Source organism: Heterodontus francisci, chromosome 1 (assembly GCF_036365525.1).
Source record: "Heterodontus francisci isolate sHetFra1 chromosome 1, sHetFra1.hap1, whole genome shotgun sequence".
Classification (NCBI taxonomy): domain Eukaryota; kingdom Metazoa; phylum Chordata; class Chondrichthyes; order Heterodontiformes; family Heterodontidae; genus Heterodontus; species Heterodontus francisci.
The window spans coordinates 125,875,228-125,897,018 of NC_090371.1; the positions used below are offsets into that span (position 1 = coordinate 125,875,228).

Consider the following 21,791-nt stretch of genomic DNA (forward strand, 5'->3'; position numbering starts at 1 on the left):
GGCGGCACAATGGCGCAGTAGTTAGCACCGCAGCCTCACAGCTCCATCGACCCGGGTTCAGTTCTGGGTACTGCCTGTGCGGAGTTTGCAAGTTCTCCCTGTGACCGCGTGGGTTTCCGCCGGGTGCTCTGGTATCCTCCTACAGCCAAAGACTTGCACGTTGATAGGTAAATTGGCCATTGTAAATTGCCCCTAGTGTAGGTAGGTGGTAGGAGAATGGTGGGGATGTGGTAGGGAACATGGGATTAACGTAGGATTAGTATAAAATGGGTGATTGTTGGTCGGCACAGACTTGGTGGGCTGAAGGTCCTGTTTCTGCTGTATCTCTCTATGACTCTATGACATCTTCCACTCATCAGCGTAGTTCCCCAATCTATCCAGGTTCTCCTGTATTTGACCAGCCTGTTCCCTATTTGTGGTTCTCCCCCAAGTTTGGTATTTACAAGATTTTTTCTTCTTGAGTGTTGCTGAAAAAAAAGACATGCTGTCATAGCTTTTTGTCTTGCATTCATCAGGACAGATGCAAGAATGCCAAATTTCAAAGGGAGCAACAATTTATACTGCATGAGAAAAGGGCACTGATTGGTTGAGGGGTTGCCATGGAGAATGCATGCCTACACAGCTGGCATCCCCAACAACTGGCTGTTCATATCAAACAGCACGTCACAAGAACACAAGAAATAGGAGCAGGAGTAGACCATATGGCCCATCGAGCCTGCTCCGCCATTGAAAATGATCACGGCTGATCTTAGGATTCAACCCCACTTTCCCAGCCGCTTGCCATATCCCTTGATTCCCTGAGACACCAAAAATCTGTCTATCCCAGCCTTAAATGTATCCAACGATGGAGCATTCACAACTCTCTGGGGTAGAGAATGCCAAAGATTCACAACCCTTTGAGTGAAGTAATTTCTCCTCATCTCAATCCTAAATGAGTGGCCCCTAATCCAGAGACTGTGCCCCCGTGTTTCAGATTCCCCGACCAGCGGAAATAATCTCTGTCTACCCTATCCAGCCCCTTTAGAATCTTGTATGTTTCAATGAGATCACCTCTCATTCTTCCAAACTCCAGAGAACACAGGCCTCTCATCATAGGACAATCCCCTCATCCCAGGGCTCAATCTTGTGAACCTTAGCTGTACTGCCTCCAATGCAAGATTCTTAAAAGTGGAGACCAAAACTGCACGCGGTACTCCAGATGTGGTCTCACCAAAACCCTGCACAATTGTAGCATGACCTCTTTATTCCTGTACTCCAATCCTCTTGTAATAAAGGCCAACATTTGCCTTCCTGACTGCTTGCTGTACCTGCATATTGACTTTCTGCGTTCCTTGTACAAGCACACCCGGCGGCACAGTGGCGCAATGGTTAGCACTGCAGCCTCACAGCTCCAGCGACCCGGGTTCAATTCTGGGTACTGCCTGTGTGGAGTTTGCAAGTTCTCCCTGTGTCTGCGTGGGTTTCCTCCGGGTGCTCTGGTCTCCTCCCACATGCCAAAAGACTTGCAGGTTGATAGGTAAATTGGCCATTATTAATTGCCACTAGTATAGGTAGGTGGTAGGGAAATATAGGGACAGGTGGGGATGTTTGGTAGGAATATGGGATTAGTGTAGGATTAATATAAATGGGTGGTTGATGGTCGGCACAGACTCGGTGGGCCGAAGGGCCTGTTTCAGTGCTGTATCTCTGAAAAAAAAGTCTCTCTGAACATCAACACTGACAAGTTTCATACCTTTTATAAAAATATTCTGCTTTTCTATTATGACCGAAGTGAACAACTTCACACTTCCCTACATTATACTCCATCTGCCATCTTGTTGCCCACTCACTGAACATGTCTATATCTCTTTGCAACCTATGTCCTCTCCGCAGCTTACCTTTCCATTGAGCTTTGTATCATCAGCAAACTTAGATACATTATTCTCTGTCTCTTCATCCAAGTCATTAATATAGAGCGCAAACAGCCGAGACCCCAGCACTGATCCTTGCAGCACCCCACTACTCACTGCCTGCCAACTTGTTTATGGCCACTCTTTGCTTCCTGTCTGTTAACCAATCTCTATCCATGCTAATGTATTACCCCCAACTCCATGAACCCTTATCTTGCCTACTAACCTTTTGTGTGGCACCTTATCGAATGCCTTTTGGAAATCAGGTGTACTACATCTACAGGTTCCCCTTTATCACCAAATATTTAGATAGAGGATCTGGATCGGCGCAGGCTTGGAGGGCCGAAGGGCCTGTTCCTGTGCTGTAATTTTCTTTGTTCTTTATACTAGTTACATCCTCAAAAAGCTCTAATAAGTTTGTCAAACAGGATTTCCCTTTAGTAATGTTGACTTGTTCTAATTATACTGTGCTTTTCTAAGTGCATTGTTAAGACTTCCTTAATAGATTCCAGCATTTACCCAATGCCTGATGTTAGACTAACTGGCCTGTAGTTCCCCGTTTTATCTGTCCCTCCTTTCTTGAAAAGCAGCGCAACATTTGCCAACTTCCAATCTGATGGGACCGTTCCCGTATCTAAGGAATTTTGGAAAATCATAGCTAACGCATCCACTATCTATCCAGCTATCTCTATTAGAGCGCGAAGGTTTAGGCTTTGGACTGTACTCAACCAGCCCATACTTGCAAAACTCAGAACACAATGTCTAACGTTACATGTGATCCTGCGATTAGACATCACTTGCTGAACAATTCCGAGTGCGCTAAGAATTACACTACCAATTTAAGATCAGCCGAACTTGCAATGTGGCTCACTTACGCTTGCTAGAAGCTGCATATACTCATATGCAGGGACCTATTCTCTGCAGGCAAATGGAACATGTCCAGGCATTGCACCTTTTTTGAAACAAACATAAATGTGGGGGACAGTAGCTCCTTGGTACATTCTCCATGGCAATGCCTCAACCAGAATCGACTTACCAACCAATCAGCATCTTATTCTCATGCAATATAAATTGTTGCTCCCTTTGAAATTTAGCATTCTTGTGTCTGTCCTGATGAGTGCAGACGCGAAAACTTCGACAGCATGTCTCTTTTTTTCAGCTATACTCAAGTTCCGTGCTACCAAGCGACTTTTTTTTCTGTTCTCCATTCCAAAATAGTAATGTACATTACAGGAAGCTTAAACAAATCATTTATTGATCTTTAAACCATTACACTAAAACCCAGAAGGTTATCCATGCTGTCAAAGATACATAATCATAGAAGTGGAACTTTACAAGTTGGTTATTGCCATTTATATTTAAGTCATTCTACACATTTGAAGCTTGTGTTTATCCAGCCAGTAGAGAAATATTTTGAACCCAATTATTCTGCACGGCCAAGTATTAATAAAAAATAAAATTACCAGTTTGTTTAAGGTGTGGTAAATCTTGTGAATATTGGCCAGTGTAGACAGGTGAGAAGTTAGTGGAAAATCTAGGAGAAAGGAAAAAAGTTTAAAGTTAACATTAGAAAGCAAGAGATATAGTAGCAATGGAACATAACAGCCCTAAAATTCCTCCATTCCTTCAGTTCTTAGAATGTGAAACATACTACTTAAATCCCCTTTGGCTAAATGGGATTAACAAATGGGTTTTGAAAACTTTAATCTGTCCAAATCAATGATTATTTCGATGATGAAAAAGCATTGCTTGAAAAAAGAATCCATTTCTCCAGTAGTTCAAAGTAAGCAGTTTAAATAAAACAGCAAAGGAAATCATTGTTAATTCAGAATAGTTTATGAGCCTATATATTGTATTAAGTTAAATGGCACAAATAAGTGTTCAGTGAGTTATCTTTACAACTATATTACAAAACTGCCTGTCTGCTGTGCAGGGGGCTTTATCTTGAATTATGCACAGATCTTTCTGGTTTTGAATATTGTCGGATAAAGTGCAACTCGCTTATGGAAACAGAGCTAGAATGGTTTGACTCCATTAAGAGAACAATTCGCTCACACAAACTATCTCCAATCCTGTGAATTCTTAGCTTCTAGGAATACTTCAATTAAAAAAGTGGTCTTATGTCAATAGTTACTGTTGTAATATAGGATGCATGCCAGCCAAGTTTCAAACAGCAAAATCCCACAAACATCACCGTGATAAAAACCAGTGAATCGGTTTTTCCTTGGTGTTGATTGAGGGATAAATATTGGCAAGGACACCAGGGAGAACTCCGGTTTGCCTCCAGTTGATGTGATGCATTAGCGTAGTAGGTGGCGCGCAGCAGTTAACTTGCGCAACACCTCTCGCTTTCAGGTCTCACCACTGGCGAGCAATACAAGTATTGCAAAAATGAGAGCAGAGTGTGCAAGCCTCCCTCTGCCAGTACATAGCCTCTCCATCAGCAAGCCTAATGTCATGCCTCCCCATGGCAACATATGTAACTGGGTACCTGCGGTCCCAGGCTAAACTACAGGGAACTTGGAGGAGACCTGGCCCCAAGATGCATGGCATGCAGGCCCATTGGTGTATGGTTTTGCCCTGGTACCCATGAACCAGACACCCAGCTATGTAAACAGCTTCACTGCATGGTGGGTGTCTCGGGAGAGAAGGCTAAGGGAGTAAACCGCAACAGAAAATCGAGTGGAGTCCTGTCATTTGTCAGGCAGCTTTCCGCTAACTCCTGCAACAGCTCAGGTACAAAACAGTACAAGTTTCTTCCTTTCCTTTGGACATTATTAGCAATCTCGAGAGGTGGGGGTCCTGATACTTGGGCAATTCAGGGTCTCTATACTGTTTGCCCAGGCCTACGCCCAGGAGAGGACACTCCAGCATCGTAGCATACACCCCAATGTAATGAGATGGTCGATTGCCTTAATTTCCTTAAACGAAATTCAATGTCTAGTGAATATCTACTGAGTATTCCCATCGATGCCTTATGACTTGAACAGTCTGCTACAGTTATTCATATTTAAATTCTAGTTACACAAGTTTTTAAAAAATGTAAATATTTAGAAGGCTTCAGCTTTTCCCTGTTAATATATTTGTTGAGGGATAAAAGAATTCAGAGCAAAAAAAAAAGTTAAATTTTTTGTAATGTTGCAAAACCAGGCACAAGACCAAGGTGCACCGCGCCCCCGCCCCCTCAGAAAAACAGGTAAATAACATCAAGGTTGAAAATAAAAGCTGAGGTAAATCAGGGAGTATTGATCAGATGGCATCTTGCTCACAGGTTAACGCTCTGAAATTATAAGAATGACGAAAGGCTGAGAAAAGTATGGAATTGCAATCTGAGTTACTGAGAAAGAATGCATCAGAGAATGAGACCACACAAGGAGGGAGCATACAGGGTGACATTTAATATTTGATAAAATAAAGAAAATACGAGGCAGCGGCGGAGGGGGGCCAAAGCAAACACCCGCTAAAGGGCAGAGGCCAGAAAGGGATAACCGACAGGACAAGCAATTTTGTTGTATTCTATCCAAAGTGCTAATACCGTAGTGACATTCGTGTCTTGCACTTTCACACTGGGTGCTGTTGAAGGGAATAGTGGTGTTTGGCACAAACGAGAAATCAACGCTCTTAGACACAGCTTTAGCAGTGCAAATGTGGAGCGCTTAATGAGGTCAAAAGGAGAAGGACTAAAGCTGCAGCGATCAAAAGGTAACAGGTCGTAGCTGTTGGTTAGATTGAAGACACGAAGGATGAATCTGTAAAGAACTTCCAAAATGTTAATTGTGATGAAGATGCCGTGATTCAGACACAGCACTGTAAAAGGACAGGAAGAGGATTTAGGGTACGCTATATGAAGGAAGTTAATGAGTGTACAGTGGAATAATCAGCAAGAATGGGGGAGGTCACAGGTATCAAGCAGGAAGAGTTATGGGAAAGAGGACAAAGCTTTTCACTTAAAGTAAGAGAAAATGTCAGAGGATGGGCCATCACATATAGCACAACTGGAAATATTTAAAGGGAAAACTAGAAAACTATACAATAATTTAGAAGTTTACAATACCAGACTATTTCAAAGGCTTTCAGGATGTTCTAAGACAGTAGCTGATATTTCACCAAAACGTGTTCTGAGATCAGTGCTTCAAAAGTACGCAAAAGACAACTATTTCCAGTGGGACCGTCATATTGTTGATCATAGGAATTACTAGATGAAAAAGATCCAAGGCCCATCTAGTTTACCTTCTACCATCTTGGCAGTGGCATGATACAATAATAATGGAGTTTCTGTACAACCAAATGACTATTAATAATGAAGTTGGTGACTAATCATAGCAATCAATCTCTATCAATTAATCCAAATGGAACCCAGAAACGACAAGAAAAAGAATTGTCCCTGGATTAGATCAGAACTTTCAAGTTAATAGCAAGTAACTAGGAAAGCTAATAGAATGTTATCATTTATCACGAGGGGAATTGAATACAAAAGTAGGGAGGTTATGCTTCAGTTATAGAGGGCATTGGTGAGACCACAGTATTGGTCTCCTTATTTAAAGGAAGGACGTAAATGCATTGGAAGCAGTCAAAGAAGGTTTACTAGACTAATACCTGGAATGGGCAAAGTGTCTTATGAGGAAAGGTTTTTTTTTTAAATTCATTCATGGGATGCGGGCGTCGCTGGCCAGGCCAGCATTTATTGCCCATCCCTAATTGCCCTTGAGAAAGTGGTGGTGGAGCTGCCTTCTTGAACCACTGCAGTCCATGTGGGGTTGGTACACGCACAGTGCTGTTAGGAAGGGAGTTCCAGGATTTTGACCCAGCAACAGTGAAGGAACGGCGATATAGTTCCAAGTCAGGATGGTGTGCGACTTGGAGGGGAACTTGCAGGTGGTGGTATTCCCATCCATTTGCTGCCCTTGTCCTTCTAGTTGGTAGAGGTCGTGTGTTTGGAAGGTGCTGTCGAAGCAGCCTTGGTGCATTACTGCAGTGCATCTTTTAGATGGTAGACACAGCTGCCACTGTGCATCAGTGATGGAGGGAGTGAATAAATGTGGATGGAGTGCCAAATCAAGTGGGCTGCTTTGTCCTGGATGGTGTGGAGCTTCTTGAGTGTTGTTGGAGCTGCACCCGTCCAGGCAAGTGGAGAGTATTCCATCACACTCTTGACTTGTGCCTTGTAGAAGGTGGACAGGCTTTGGGGAGTCAGGAGGGGAGTTACTCGCCGCAGGATTCCTAACCTCTGACCTACTCTTGTATCCACGGTATTTATATGGCTACTCCAGTTCAGTTTCTGGTCAATGGTAACCCCTAGGATATTGATAGTGGGGAATTCAGCGATGGTAATGCCATTGAATGTCAAGGGGAGATGGTTAGATTCTCTCCTGTTGGTGATGGTCATTGCCTGGCCAATGTGTGGCGCCAATGTTACTTGCCACTTATCAGCCCAAGCTTGGATATTGCCCAAGTCTTGCTGCATTTCTACACGGACTGCTTCAATAGCAGAGGAGTCGCGAATGGTGCTGAACATTGTGCAATCATCAGCGAACATCCCCACTTCTGATCTTACAAATGAAGGAAGGTCATCGATGCAGTAGCTGAAGATGGTTGGGCCTCAGACACTACCCTGAGGAACTCCTGCAGTGATGTCCTGGAGCTCAGATGATTGACCTCCAACAACCACAACCATCTTCCTTGCGCTAGGTTTGACTCCAACCAGCAGAGAGTTTTCCACTTGATTCCCATTGACTCCAGTTTTGCTAGGGCTCCTTGATGCCATACACGGTCAAATGCTGCCTTGATGTCAAGGACAGTCACTCTCACCTCTGGAGTTCAGCTCTTCTGTCCATGTTTGAACCAAGGCTTTAATGAAGTCAGGAGCTGAGTGGCTCTGGTGGAGCCCAAACTGAGCGTCACTGAGCAGGTTATTGCTAAGCAAGTTCCGCTTGGTGGCACTGTTGATGACACTTTCCATCACTTTACTGATGATTGAGAGTAGGCTGATGGGGCTGTAATTGTCCGGGTTGGACTTGTCCTGCTTTTTGTGTACAGGACATACCTGGACAATTTTCCACATTGCAGGGTAGATGCCAGCGTTGTAGCTGTACTGGAACAGCTTGGCGAGGGGTGCGGCAAGTTCTGGAGCACAGGTCTTCAGTACTATTGCTGGAATATTGTCAGGGCCCATAGCCTTTGCAGTATCCAGTGCCTTCAGTCGTTTCTTGATATCACGTGGAGTGAATCTAATTGGCTGAAGTCTGGCATCTGTGATGCTGTGGACTGCAGGAGGAGGCCGAGATGGATCATCAACTCGGCACTTCTGGCTGAAGATTGTTGCAAATGCTTCTGCCTTATCTTCCGCACTGATGTGCTGGGCTCCCCAATCATTGAGGATGGGGATATTTGTGCAGCCACCTCCTCCAGATATTTGTTTAATTGTCCACTAACATTCACGGCTGGATGTGGCAGGACTGCAGAGCTTAGATCTGATTCACTGGTTATGGGATCACTTAGCTCTGTCTATCGCATGCTGCTTACGCAGTTTGGCAGGCAGATAGTCCTGTGTTGTAGCTTCACCAGGTTGGCACCTCAGTTTGAGGTATGCCTTGTGCTGCACCTGGCATGCCCTCCTGCACTCTTCATTGAACCAGGGTTGGTCTCCTGGCTTGATGGTAATGGTAGAGTGGCGGATATGCCGGGCCATGACGTTACAGATTGTGGTGGAGTACAATTCTGCTGCTGCTGATGGCCCACTGCGCCTCATGGATGCCCAGTTTTGCCTTGCTAGATCTGTTCGAAATCTATCCCATTTAGCATGGTGGTAGTGCCACACAACACGATGGAGGATATCCTCAATGTGAAGGTTGGACAGGCTAGGCTTGCATTCCCTAGAGTTTAGAAGAGTAAGAGGCGACTTGATTGAAACACAAGATCCAGAAGGGTCTTTACAGGTTGGATTTTTTTTCTTATTTTACAGCACTGAAACAGACCCTTCAGCCCACTAAGGCTGTGCTGACCAACAATCACCCATTTATACTAATCCTACATTAATCCCATATTCCCTACCACATCCCCACCTTCCCTCAATTCTCGTACCACCTACCTGCACTAGGGGCAATTTATAATGGCCAATTTACCTATCAACCTGCAAGTCTTTGGCTGTGGGAGGAAACTGGAGCACCCGGCGGAAACCCACACGGTCACAGGGAGAACTTGCAAACTCCGCACAGGCAGTACCTAGAACTGAACCCGGGTCGCTGGAGCTGTGAGGCTGCGGTGCTAATCACTGCACCACTGTGCCGGATATGGAAAAGATGTTTCCCCTTGTGGGAGAATCTAGAACTAGGGGGTCAATATTTAAAAATATGGGGTCACAGAGATGAGGAGAAATGTTTTCTCTCAGAGGGTCGTGAGTCTTTGGAAATCTCTCCCTCAAAAGGCAGTGGAGACAGAGTCTTTGAATATTTTTAAAGCAGAGGTAGACAGATTCTTGATAAGCAAGGGGATGAAAGGTTATTGGGGATGTGGAGCTGAGGTTACAATCAGATCAGCCATGATCTTGTTGAATGGTGGAGCAAGCTCAAGAGGCCGAGTGGCCTACTCCTGCTCCTAATTTGTATGTCCATAGGTAGATAATTAGAATTAACACCAGGTTCCATTACAAAATGAAACAATGAAATAATTATACAAATATAACAAAAATTCTAACCAGAAACAATTCTCCTACAAATTTCAGAAGCCTTACATCATTTCAGTGCACTCGCGTATTGATACAACAGTTGGAACAGCTTTGGCAGAGGAAGCACAAAAACATTTTTTTTTTTAAAGATTCATATTTGTAAACAAAAAGAATCAGTTAACTTAAAACACTGTAGTAAGTAGAAAGGTTCAAAGAATCCACATAGAGTAATGCATTTTCCTACAACTTCATGATTTAAAAGTAGTTACCTTGCTATGGAAACAGTGACAACAATAAGGATGATAAATCACAGAAACTTCACTGCTGTGCAAAAAACAAATACCTTTCAGTGAATTGGTCTGCTCTAAGTCTTCAGTTAACCAACTGCTGAAGTTTTATCCTTGAATTTAGGAAATCATTAAGATCTCTTAATTGGCTTATTGCCATGGTTTCACCATTAACTCAAATGAACTGCAAAATAGTACTACATTTAATTCACAGTACCTTGCCCAGATTTTTTTTTTAAAGAATCATGTCATTACATCACTGTAGTCCTAAAAAGGAAACTTAACAGTGTGGTCACATTTAACAGCAAGTCAGTGGTGCTACATTTATTATGTCAGAAGATACTTTATAAATTAGTTCTCATCAAATTAATGTAAATCAAACCAAATAACTATGCAGTGTAAAGCCATTTTCCTGTACATGGTAACAATTTAGATACTGTATATTCATCCAAGAAGAAAAATTTAAGTCACTACTTGCAGGTTAAAAAGTAGGAACTATCTTAAACACAAGTAATTGGTGAATGGTATTGCAGTACCGACAGAGCATGTTCACCTACTCTTGGTTCCATCCCACAGCTCTGCCCATCCTGTACCCTCCTACTCTCAGTCTCTCACTCCTTGTCTACTGTATACATTGTCAGCAGTGTAACAAAGAGTCAGTACATATAAAAATCAAGTTTCCCACTTTGTAGTGTCCTGGCAATTGATCGGGGTGGGGGGTGGAGGTGAGCTTATCTGAGCATATTATTTTCCAAAGCTTTTGGGGTTGGAAAGTAATGGGATTCTCATAGGTTGATCCATAATGAGTCAGAGTCGTACAGCATAGAAACAGGCCCTTCGGCCCATGTCCATGCCGACCATAATGCCTATCTATACTAATCCCACCTGCCTGCATTAATTCCATATCCCTCTATGCCTTGCTCATTCAAGTACCTGTCCAGATGCCTCTTAAATGTTGCCACTGTTCCTGTCTCCACCACCTCCTCAGGCAGCTCATTCCAGATACCCACTATTCTTTGTGCGAAGAATTTACCCCCTTTGATCCCCTTTAAACCTCCTCCCTCTCACCTTAAATCTATGCCCTCTAGTTTTAGTCATCTCTACCATGGGAAACAGACTCTGGCTATCTACCCTATCTATGCCTCTCATAATTTTATATAGCTCTATCATGTCCCCTCTCAGCTTCCTTCGCTCCAGGGAAAACAGACCCAGCCTATCCAATCTCTCTTTATAACTCAAGCCCTCCAAACCAGGCAACATCCTTGTGAATCTTTTCTGCACCCTCTCTAGCTTAATCACATCTTTCCTGTAGTGCAGCAACCAGAACTGCACACAGGACTCCGGCCTAACCAACGTTATGTACAACTGTAACATGACATCCCAACTCTTGTACTCAATGCCTCGGCCGATGAAGGCAAGCATGCCATAAGCCTTCTTCACCACCCTGTCTACCTGTGTTGCCACTTTCAGGGAACTATGTACTTGCACCCCAAGGTCTCTCTGCTCAACAACACTCCCCAGGGCCCTGCCATTCACTGTATATGTCCTGCCCTGGTTTAACTTCTCAAAATGAGCAGCATGGACAGAGTGGGTAGTCAGAAGCTTTTTCCCAGGGTGGAAGAGTCAGTTACTAGGGGACATCGGTTTAAGGTGCGAGGGGCAAAGTTTAGAGGGGATGTGCGAGGCAAGTTTTTTTTTTTACAGAGGGTGGTGAGTGCCTGGAACTTGCTGCCAGGGGAGGTGGTGAAAGCAGATACGATAGCGACGTTTAAGAGACATCTTGACAAATACATGAATAGGAAGGGAATAGAGGGATATGGGCCCCGAAGTGCAGAAGGTGTTAGTTTAGGCAGGCAACAAGATCAGCGCAGGCTTGGAGGGCTGAATGGCCTGTTCCTGTGCTGTACTGTTCTTTGTTCACACTTGTCTGTGTTAAATTCCATTTGCCAATCCCTTGCCCATTTTCCCAGTTGATCGATATCCTGTTGTAACCTTAAACAACCTTCTTCACTGTCCACTATACCATCAATGTTGGAGTAATCTGCAAACTTACTAATCATGCCCCCCTACATTCACACCCAAGTCATTAATATATATGACGAACATCAGAGGGCCCAGCACCGATCCCAGCGGCACACCACTGGTCACCGGCCTCCAAGCTGAAAAACAACCCTCCACGACCACCCTCTGCCTCCTATCACCAAGCCAATTTTGTATCCAATTGGCTAGCTCACCCTGGATCCCATGTGTTCGAACCTTCTGGACCAGCCTACCACGCAGGACCTTGTCAAAGGCCTTGCTAAAGTCCATGTAGACAACGTCCATCGCCCTGCCCTCGTCAATCCTCTCGGTCACCTCCTCGAAAAACTCAATCAAATTCGTGAGACATGATTTCCCATGCACAAAGCCATGCTGACTATCCCTAATCAGACCATGCCTTTCCAAATGCATATAAATCCTGTTTCTCAGAATCCCTTCCAAAAACTTTCCCACCACTGATGTAAGGCTCATCGGCCTGTAGTTCCCTGGCTTATCCCTGCTGCCCTTCTTAAATAAAGGCACAACATTAGCTATCCTCCAGTCTTCTGGTACCCCTCACCCGTGGCTAATGATGATACAAAAATCTCTGCCAGGGTCCCAGCAATCTCCTCCCTTGCTTCCCATAGCATCCTAGAATACACCTGGTCAGTCCCTGGGGATTTATCCACCTTAATGCGCTTCAAAACCTTCAACATCTCCTCCTTTGTAATATTGATATGCTCCAGGATATCGCCGTCCCTTGAACGCACCAGCTTCCATGACCTTCTCCACAGTAAATACGGACGAGAAATATTCATTTAAGACCTCGCCCATTTCCCGTGGCTCCACACATAGATTGCTACACTGATCCTTAAGGGGACCTACTCTCTCCCCAGCTACCCTTTTACATAAGTGTTATGTCATAATTGCTTTAAAGTAGCAAAATTAGTACATATTTGAACGGTTTTGAACAGTGACAGTCCGAGAATTGGGTTATGTTGCCTTCAATTTACTTTCTACTCCAGTTATAAACCAAATTCCTCAAATAAACTTTGCTTTTTACCGAAATATAGTAAGCATCCAATTACTTTTGGAATCAATACAACCAATACTGAACCTGCCAACACACCGAAATGTTGAGTTTTGTTCCTCTTCATCCTGCTCCACGGGTTAGAAAGACTACTGCACAATAAAACTGATCTACATCAGAACGTGGAAGTTACTTGAAATATAACTTCAGTTTATATCCTCAATTTAACAGGTCAAACTTCACCTTCCAAAATCTGGATTGAAACAGCACATTTGCAAAAGAGTACACTAGTCTACTGCAAAGAGCAGTAAACTTCCACAACTGGAATCTAATCAGAAGTTTATGCATCTTTGTGCAGAAAGTTCTGAGGCACTGAAGAAAAAAAAAATTAATAACCAAAACTTATATTACCACTGCAGTGGCTAGCACCACGACTCCAACTTAGCAAAAAAGTAGACAGAAAAAGCTGTCTGCATTCTTATACCCCTTTTTGGGCCTCCTTATCTCGAGAGACAATGGATACGCGCCTGGAGGTGGTCAGTGGTTTGTGAAGCAGCGCCTGGAGTGGCTATAAAGGCCAATTCTGGAGTGACAGGCTCTTCCACAGGTGCTGCAAAGAAATTTGTTTGTTGGGGCTGTTGCACAGTTGGCTCTCCCAACTGAAGAAAGAAAAAAAAAAAGAAAAAGAATTCTTATAGTACAAACAAACATACAACCCAACTCCAACAATTAGCAAACACAAAACTTTGTTCCCAGTGGTGGAAGCTGGTTGAGCCATCCAAATCAAATGGAGGTACCAATAAGAAACATTTTCAGTCAGAAGGAGTCCAACACGTAACATCACATAACAGATAAAAAACAGAAAGTGCTGGAAATACTCAGCAGGTCTGATGAGCTCTAATGAAAGGTCACTGACCTGAAACATTAACTCTGCTTCTCTCTCCACAGATGCTGCCTGACCTGCTGAATATTTCCAGCACTTTCTGGTTTTATTTCAGATTTCCAGCATCTGCAGTATTTTGCTTTTATCACATAACAGATGTTGGCTGCACTAGAAATCAACTGACCTGAGCACAGAAGTATCACCATATCTTGCATAGCCACACCAGTGGACGAATATGCCAATGGCGGAGAGTAATTAAAATAATTCCAGTTCAAAAAAAAGAAAATGTATTTAAAGTACAACCAATAAACAAAGAAAAATATTGATTGATTTTAATGACTGACAGTGAGGCTGAGCAAACAAAAGCAAAGCCTCGGCAGACAGCAGTGTATTGAGAGCCTGTCTGCCAATCAGAGTTGGGAAGGAGGAGCTGCGCTCCTGACTGAGAAGCTTTCAGAACACTTCCCCAGGTTAAAGCGCGCAAAGCAGTGTGGGGTTTGCAGTTCCCTTGTGACGGGAGGCATATCGTCATCAGAGAACGTGTCGTCACATAACTACAATTCCCAGAATACGTCACGAACGGGGCGCGTTGACGTACGTCCCCCTCATCCTTTTCCCTTCCCTGCCAGCCTTAAATAAATGCAACTCAAATCGTTTTCTCAGTTGAGTTAAAGATTTTCCCCGTACTGGGGGAAGGGGGTGCTCAATTCCCTGATTCAACACCTCCACGACTTCAGAGAAATGTATCAGTGCGCACTTATCATGTTACCGTGCCTCACCTTGAAATGAGAACCCATCAATAAGGCGAAAAAAACAATCTGCCCAGCGCTTTTCAAAGAGGGACACAAGAGAGAAGCTGCGTCACCCCTTTGCTGCGAGACATGAAACATCTCGATTAAATAGAAACGGGGGGTGAGAATACACAACACCAGATGTAAACAAAAACAAATGAGCTTCATGCCCGGCCACTAGAGCTGACATTGGAATCGCGAAGCTGGGTGTGTGCATGCGTGCGGCATCAGAGCAGCAATGACCGGAGCCACGACCTCCATACTTACTGACTGCATCCGCGTGCATTTTCAGTGCAGTGATGTTTCGGAACACCGCTGGACAAACCGCTCTGCTCGTGCCGGTAATGCCAGCCAGTAACAACGGAAGTCCCGCCTTCGCACCGCGGCGATTGGCTATCCTGCCCGTCCGCTCTACGTAATTTTTACTGCGGTGTTCGATTTGCTGCTGGAACGTCAATCAAAATGCAGCTTCAGGTCGATAGATAAGAATCGCTTGGCTCCTCCTTCAGCTTTAGGAACCGTGGTGCAGAGACTTTCAATTCTGGTAATTTATTAGCGTTCGTTGCGATGTAGTCTCTTTAAAACAAAAAAAGCACATCCTCTTTATGTGAAGGATATTCACAATGTCCTCTTGTTATTTCCACCACCCAGACAAACTTTTACTTCCCCCCGCCCACGAAGCCCTCGTCGTTGCAGTAAATAATAGAAATGGGCTCCTATCCTAGCAACAGAAAGCCCTGGACCAATCCGAGCGTCTGTCATGGGCCTGCTGGACTGGTTGCTGGGGGATGGGAAAGGTGAGCCAGCTTGTCTGGATTGTGCCGTTGAGGTCATGCCTATGGTTACACTTTTTCAGTAAGAAGCAGAGTTAATGTTTCAGGTCTGTTCTGATGAAGGGTCATTAACCTGAAACGTTAACTCTGCTTCTCTCTCCACAGATGCTGCCTGACCCGCTGAGTATTTCCAGCACTTACCTATTTTTATTTCAGATTTATTTCCAGCATCCGCAGTATTTTGCTTTTATTTTACAATAAATCTGAATTCAGATTTTCTTTGATTCAGCCACGATTTCTCAAATTTCATTCATTACGAGCGGCATTCACTCTGGTTCAAAATAGTCACATTTTTGATTCTTGCCACTTTTTTAAATGTACATAATTTCAATTGGTTCAAATCGATTTGCAGATTATCTGACCAGTGCCACTCCACCTCCCAGCGCCCAATATGTAACCATATATAACTATATATGTAGCAAGTGAAAATTATATCCACCATGAGATGCACCCGAGGAAGTAAGGGTGGAAATGCAGAGGCACTGGCCATAATCTTCCCATCCCCCTTAGATACCGGGGTGGTACCAAAGGACTGACGTGTCTGTCCGTTCCAGGATTGACTTCCTGTTTGTGTCCCGTGCTGTCATGATCAGATCCACCGACGTCAAGCCAGTGTTCTTCTCCGACCATTGTCTCTTACTGGCTGACTGTCAGGACGACCAGTGGATTGGCAGGGGGACATGGAAGCTCAATGCTACACTGCTAACCCCAGAGAACATTGAGGAACTCAAGAGGGACCATGAAACCCCTCTTTGATTCTCCAGTTCACTGGTGGGAGGCGATCAAGGAGAACATCAAGAGGGTCTTTATCTTCAAAGGTGTTCAGAGGGCGAGAGAGAGACAGAGGGAAATGTCCCGACTCCAGAAAAGTATGCAAAATCTGCTCCAGCTGCAGTAGATGGGGGTTGAGGTCAAGGAGGACCTCCAAGAGGTAAAGAGCCAGCAGGCCTCGCTCTATGCCACGGAGGCCTCCAAGATCATCTTCCAGGCCAGAGTCTGCTCCAGCGAGCAGGATGAGACGTGCTCGTGTTACTTCTTCCAAAAGGTACACACAGAGAGCTCTGTGATCAGAAGCCTGAAGGAAGAGGATGGCTCGATAACGTCTGTATTGGAGTGCTGACTTGGGTTGCAATAGAGTGCTACAGTGGAAGTTTGGTAAGTGAGGAAGTTCGGTAAGGAGGGAGCGAGGAGCTGCTTTCATTTCCTACCTGTCCTCAGAGTGAGGGGAGCTCAGAGCTTCCAAAGAGCACAGCTGACTGGAAGAAGACTCGGAGGGCAGAGTTCCGGACTGGTAAGTGTAAAAAAACTTACCTCTGGTAAAAAAAACAAAGTGACATCACAGGAAAGCTGTGACCTGATTGGCTGGTAGGGAATTTTTTTTTAACCTGAAATAAAACATTGATAAAAATTGATTAAAACCCTAATTAACTAATTAATAAGTAGAGTAACTAAACCAGAGGGAGGAGATTACTGTATTTAGTTAGCATTTAATATTTATAGTAGGAATCTAGCACTAGGGACCATATAGTTATAACAATTTAGTAAGGATTTAGTAAGTATTTATTTATCTTAAATTAATTTATTAATTAGTGCTAGAAATGTCAGTTAGAGGGGTGAAGTGCTTCACCTGCGAGATGTGGGAGGTCCGTGACGCTTCCAGTGTTCCGGAGGACTACATCTGCAGGAAGTGTACCCAGTTGCAGCTCCTCACAGACCGCATGGATCGGTTGGAGCGGCAACTGGATGCACTTAGGAGCATGCAAGTGGCAGAGAGCGTCATAGACAGGAGGTTTAGAGAAGTGGTTACACCCAAGGTGCAGGCAGATAGATGGTGACCGCTAGAAGGGGCAGGCAGTCAGTGCAGGAATCCTCTGTGGCTATCCCCCTCTCTAACAAGTATACCGTTTTGGATACTGTTGGGGAGGATGGCCTATCAGAGGAAAACAGCAGCAGCCAGAGCAGTGGCACCATGGCTGGCACTGTTGTTCAGCAGGGAGGGACAAAGCGCAGAAGAGCAATAGTTATAGGGGACTCTATAGTCAGGGGCACTGATAGGCGCTTCTGTGGATGTGAAAGAGACTCCAGGATGGTATGTTGCCTCCCTGGTGCCAGGCTCAAGGATGTCTCTGAACGGACAGGGGTATTCTGAAGGGGGAGGGTGAACAGCCAGACGCTGTGGTACACATCGGTACCAATGACATAGGCAGGAAGAGTGACGAGGTCCTGCAGGGGGAGTTTAGGGAGTTAGGTAGAAAGTTAAAAAACAGGACCTCTAGGGTTGTAATCTCGGGATTACTCCCTGTGCCACGTGCCAGTGAGGCTAGAAATAGGAAGATAGTGCAGCTAAACACGTGGCTGAACAGCAGGTGTAGAAGGGAGGGTTTCAGATATCTGGACCATTGGGATCTCTTCAGGGACAGATGGGACCTGTACAAGAAGGACGGGTTGCATCTAAACTGGAGGGGCACAAATATCCTGGCTGCGAGGTTTGCTAGCGTCACTCGGGAGGGTTTAAACTAGTGTGGCAGGGGGGTGGGAACCAGAGCAGTAGGACAGCGAGTGAAATAAATGAGGGGGAACTAGTAAATAAGGCCAGTAAGACTAAGAGGAAGAGCAGGCAGGGAGATGTTGCGGAGCACAGCGGGACTGGTGGTCTGAAGTGCATTTGTTTCAATGCGAGAAGTATAACAGGTAAGGCAGATGAACTTAGAGCTTGGATTAGTACTTGGAACTATGATGTTGTTGCTATTACAGAGACTTGGTTGAGGGAAGGACAGGATTGGCAGCTAAATGTTCCAGGATTTAGAAGCTTCAGGCGGGATAGAGGGAGATGTAAAAGGGGTGGGGGAGTTGCATTATTTGTTAAGGAGAATATCACAGCTGTACTGCGGGAGGATACCTCGGAGGGGTCGTGCAGCGAGGCAATATGGGTGGAGCTCAGGAATAGGAAGGGTGCAGTTACGATGTTGGGGGTTTACTACAGGCCTCCCAACAGCCAGCGGGAGGTAGAGGAGCAGATATGTAGACAGATTTTGGAAAGATGTAAAGGTAACAGGGTTGTAGTGGTAGGTGATTTTAACTTCCCCTATATTGACTGGGACTCACTTAGTGCTAGGGGCTAAGATGGGGCAGAATTTGTAAGGAGCATCCAGCAGGGCTTCTTGAAACAATATGTAGATAGTCCAACTAGGGATGGGGCCGTAGTGGACCTGGTATTGGGGAATGAGCCCGGCCAGGTGGTCGAAGTTTCATTAGGGGAGCATTTCGGGAACAGTGACCATAATTCCGTAAGTTTTAAGGTACTTGTGGATAAGGATAAGAGTAGTCCTCGGGTGAAGGTGCTAAATTGGGGGAAGGCTAATTATAACAATATTAGGCAGGAACTGAAGAATTTAGATTGGGGGCGGCTGTTTGAGGGTAAATCAACATCTGACGTGGGAGGCTTTCAAATGTCAGTTGATTAGAATCCAGGTCCAGCATGTTCCTGTGAGGAAGAAGGATAAGTTTGACCAGTTTCGGGAACCTTGGATAACGCGGGATATTGTGAGCCCAGTCATAAAGAAAAAGGAAGCATTCGTAAGGGCTGGAAGGCTAGGAAAAGACAAAGCCCTTGAGGAATATAAAGACAGTAGAAAGGAACTTAAGAAGGAGTCAGGAGGGCTAAAAGGGGTCATGAAAAGTCATTGGCAAACAGGATTAAGGATAATCCCAAGGCTTTTTATACGTATATAAAGAGCAAGAGAGTAACTAGGGAAAGGGTTGGCCCGCTCAAGGACAGAAAAGGGAATCTATGTGTGGAGCCAGAGGAAATGAGCGAGGTACTAAATGAGTACTTTGCATCAGTATTCACCAAAGAGAAGGACTTGGTGGATGATGAGCCTAGGGAAGGGAGTGTAGATAGTCTCAGTCATCTCATTATCAAAAAGGAGGTGGTGTTGGGTGTCTTGCAAAGCATTAAAGTAGATAAGTCCCCAGGGCCTGATGGGATCTACCCCAGAATACTGAGGGAGGCAAGGGAAGAAATTGCTGGGGCCTTGACAGATATCTTTGCATCCTCATTGGCTACTGGTGAGGTCCCAGAGGACTGGAGAATAGCCAATGTTCCTTTGTTTAAGAAGGGTGGCAAGGATAATCCAGGAAATTATAGGCCGGTGAGCCTTACATCAGTGGTAGGGAAATTATTAGAGAGGATTCTTCGGGACAGGATTTACTCCCATTTGGAAACAAACAAACTTATTAGCGAGAGGCAGCATGGTTTTGTGAAAGGGAGGTCGTGTCTCACTAATTTGATTGAGTTTTTTGAGGAAGTGACAAAGATGATTGATGAAGGAAGGGCAGTGGATGTTGTCTATATGGACTTCACTAAAGCCTTTGACAAGGTCCCTCTTGGCAGACTGGTACAAAAGGTGAAGTCACACGGGATCAGAGGTGAGCTGGCAAGATGGATACAGAACTGGCTCAGTCATAGAAGACAGAGGGTAGCAGTGGAAGGGTGCTTTTCTGAGTGGAGGGATGTGACTAGTGGTGTTCCGCAGGGATCAGTGCTGGGACCTTTGCTGTTTGTAGTATATATAAACGATTTGGCGGAAAATGTAGTTGGTCTGACTAGTACGTTTGCGGATGACACAAAGGTTGTTGGAGTTGCAGATAGTGATGAGGATTGTCAGAGGATACAGCAGGATATAGATCGGTTGGAGACTTGGGCGGAGAAATGGCAGATGGAGTTTAATGCGGACAAATGTGAGGTAATGCATTTTGGAAAATCTAATGCAGGTGGGAAGTATACAGTAAATGGCAGAACCCTTAGGAGTATTGACAGGCAGAGAGATCTGGGCGTACAGGTCCACAGATCACTGAAAGTGGCAACGCAGGTGGATAAGGTAGTCAAGAAGGCATACGGCATGCTTGCCTTCATCGGTCAGGGCATAGAGTATAAAAATTGGCAAGTCATGTTGCAGCTGTACAGAACCTTAGTTGGGCCACACTCAGAATATTGCGTGCAATTCTGTTCGCCACACTACCAGAAGGACATGGAGGCTTTGGAGAGGGTACAGAAGAGGTTTACCAGGATGTTGCCTGGTCTGGAGGGCATTAACTATGAGGAGAGGTTAGATAAACTCGGATTGTTTTCACTGGAACGACGGAGGTGGAGGGGTGACATGATAGAGGTTAACAAAGTTATGAGCGGCATGGACAGAGTGGATAGTCAGAAGCTTTTTCCCAGGGTGGAAGAGTCAGTTACTGGGGGACATAGGTTTAAGGTGAGAGGGGCAAAGTTTAGAGGGGATGTGTGAGGCAAGTTCTTTACACAGAGGGTGGTGAGTGCCTGGAACTTGTTGCCGGGGGAGGTGGTGGAAGCAGGTACCATGGAGACGTTTAAGAGGCATCTTGACAAATACATGAATAGGATGGCAATAGAGGGATACGGTCCCCAGAAGTGCAGAAGGTTTTAGTTTAGGCAGGCATCAAGATCGGTGCAGGCTTGGAGGGCCGAATGGCCTGTTCCTGTGCTGTACTGTTCTTTGTTCTTTGTCTTTGAAGTCCAACATACTGAGGATTAGCAAATCCTTTTATGCTGGGCTGCATGACGCGAAGCCCACAGACAGTAGAGCCTCCCAGTCCTTCCTGTCATCTATCACAGAGGTCTTAGATGACAGCATGAGGGAGAGACTGGGCAAGCCGTTAACTGTGCACGAGCTGACAAAGACTGTCAAGTCCTTCAAGATGAGTAAAACTCCCGGAAGCGATGGCTTACCGTTTGAGTTGTATTCGGCCCTATGGGACTGGTTCGGCCCAGACCTGCTGGAAGTATACGAGAGTATGCTTCTGGCCGGCAGCATGTCAAAATCCATGAGGAAAGGCATCATCACCCTCATCTACAAGTGGAAGGGGGAGAGGGCAGAAATCAGAAATTGGTGGCCCATCTCACTGCTTAATGTTGACTTCAAGATTCTGTCCAAAGTCATAGCCAGTCGAGTCAAGTCTGCTCTGGAGTTGGTGATCCACCCTGATCAGACCTGTACTGTACCCGGCAGGAAGATCTCTGATAGTCTTGCGCTACTCAGGGATACGATCGCCTATGTACGGGACAGGAGGGTGGACACCTGCCTCATCAGCCTGGACCAGGAGAAGGCTTTTGACAGGATATCGCACACCTACATGATGGACGTGCTTTCCAAAATGGGGCTTGGGGAGGAAATCTGCAATTGGATCAAACTGCTCTACACAAACATCAGTACTGCAGTCTCAATCAATGGGTGGGAATCAGAAAGTTTCCCGATCCAATCTGGATTCAGACAGGGCTGTCCTCTCTCCCCTGTCTTGTTTGTTTGTTGTATTGAACCCTTTGCTGAGTCTATTAGGAAAGATGCGAGCATAAGAGGGGTGACAATCCCA

At 45.0% G+C, this 21,791-nt stretch overlaps 1 protein-coding gene across 7 annotated transcripts in view; it reads right to left on the reverse strand.

Annotated features, from left to right (window-relative positions):
- Positions 1-15,215, reverse strand: part of dcun1d4 (DCN1, defective in cullin neddylation 1, domain containing 4 (S. cerevisiae)) — an 82,510-nt gene extending 67,295 nt beyond the window's left edge. For 2 of the 7 annotated variants that reach the window (XR_010975382.1, XM_068035529.1), the window contains exons 1-2: positions 14,830-15,214; positions 3,353-3,423 (exon numbers count right to left, since the gene is read on the reverse strand). Coding sequence is in view for 5 of the 7 variants with exons in the window: in XM_068035529.1 (XP_067891630.1) it covers positions 3,353-3,423; positions 14,830-14,848 (90 nt within the window). In the remaining 2 variants the exon portion in view is untranslated. Of the gene's footprint in view, positions 1-3,352; positions 3,424-14,829 lie in introns of all 7 variants that reach the window. The other 5 variants (XM_068035520.1, XM_068035492.1, XM_068035542.1 and 2 more) reach the window with 5 other exon arrangements.
- Between the last annotated feature and the right edge of the window lie 6,576 nt (positions 15,216-21,791).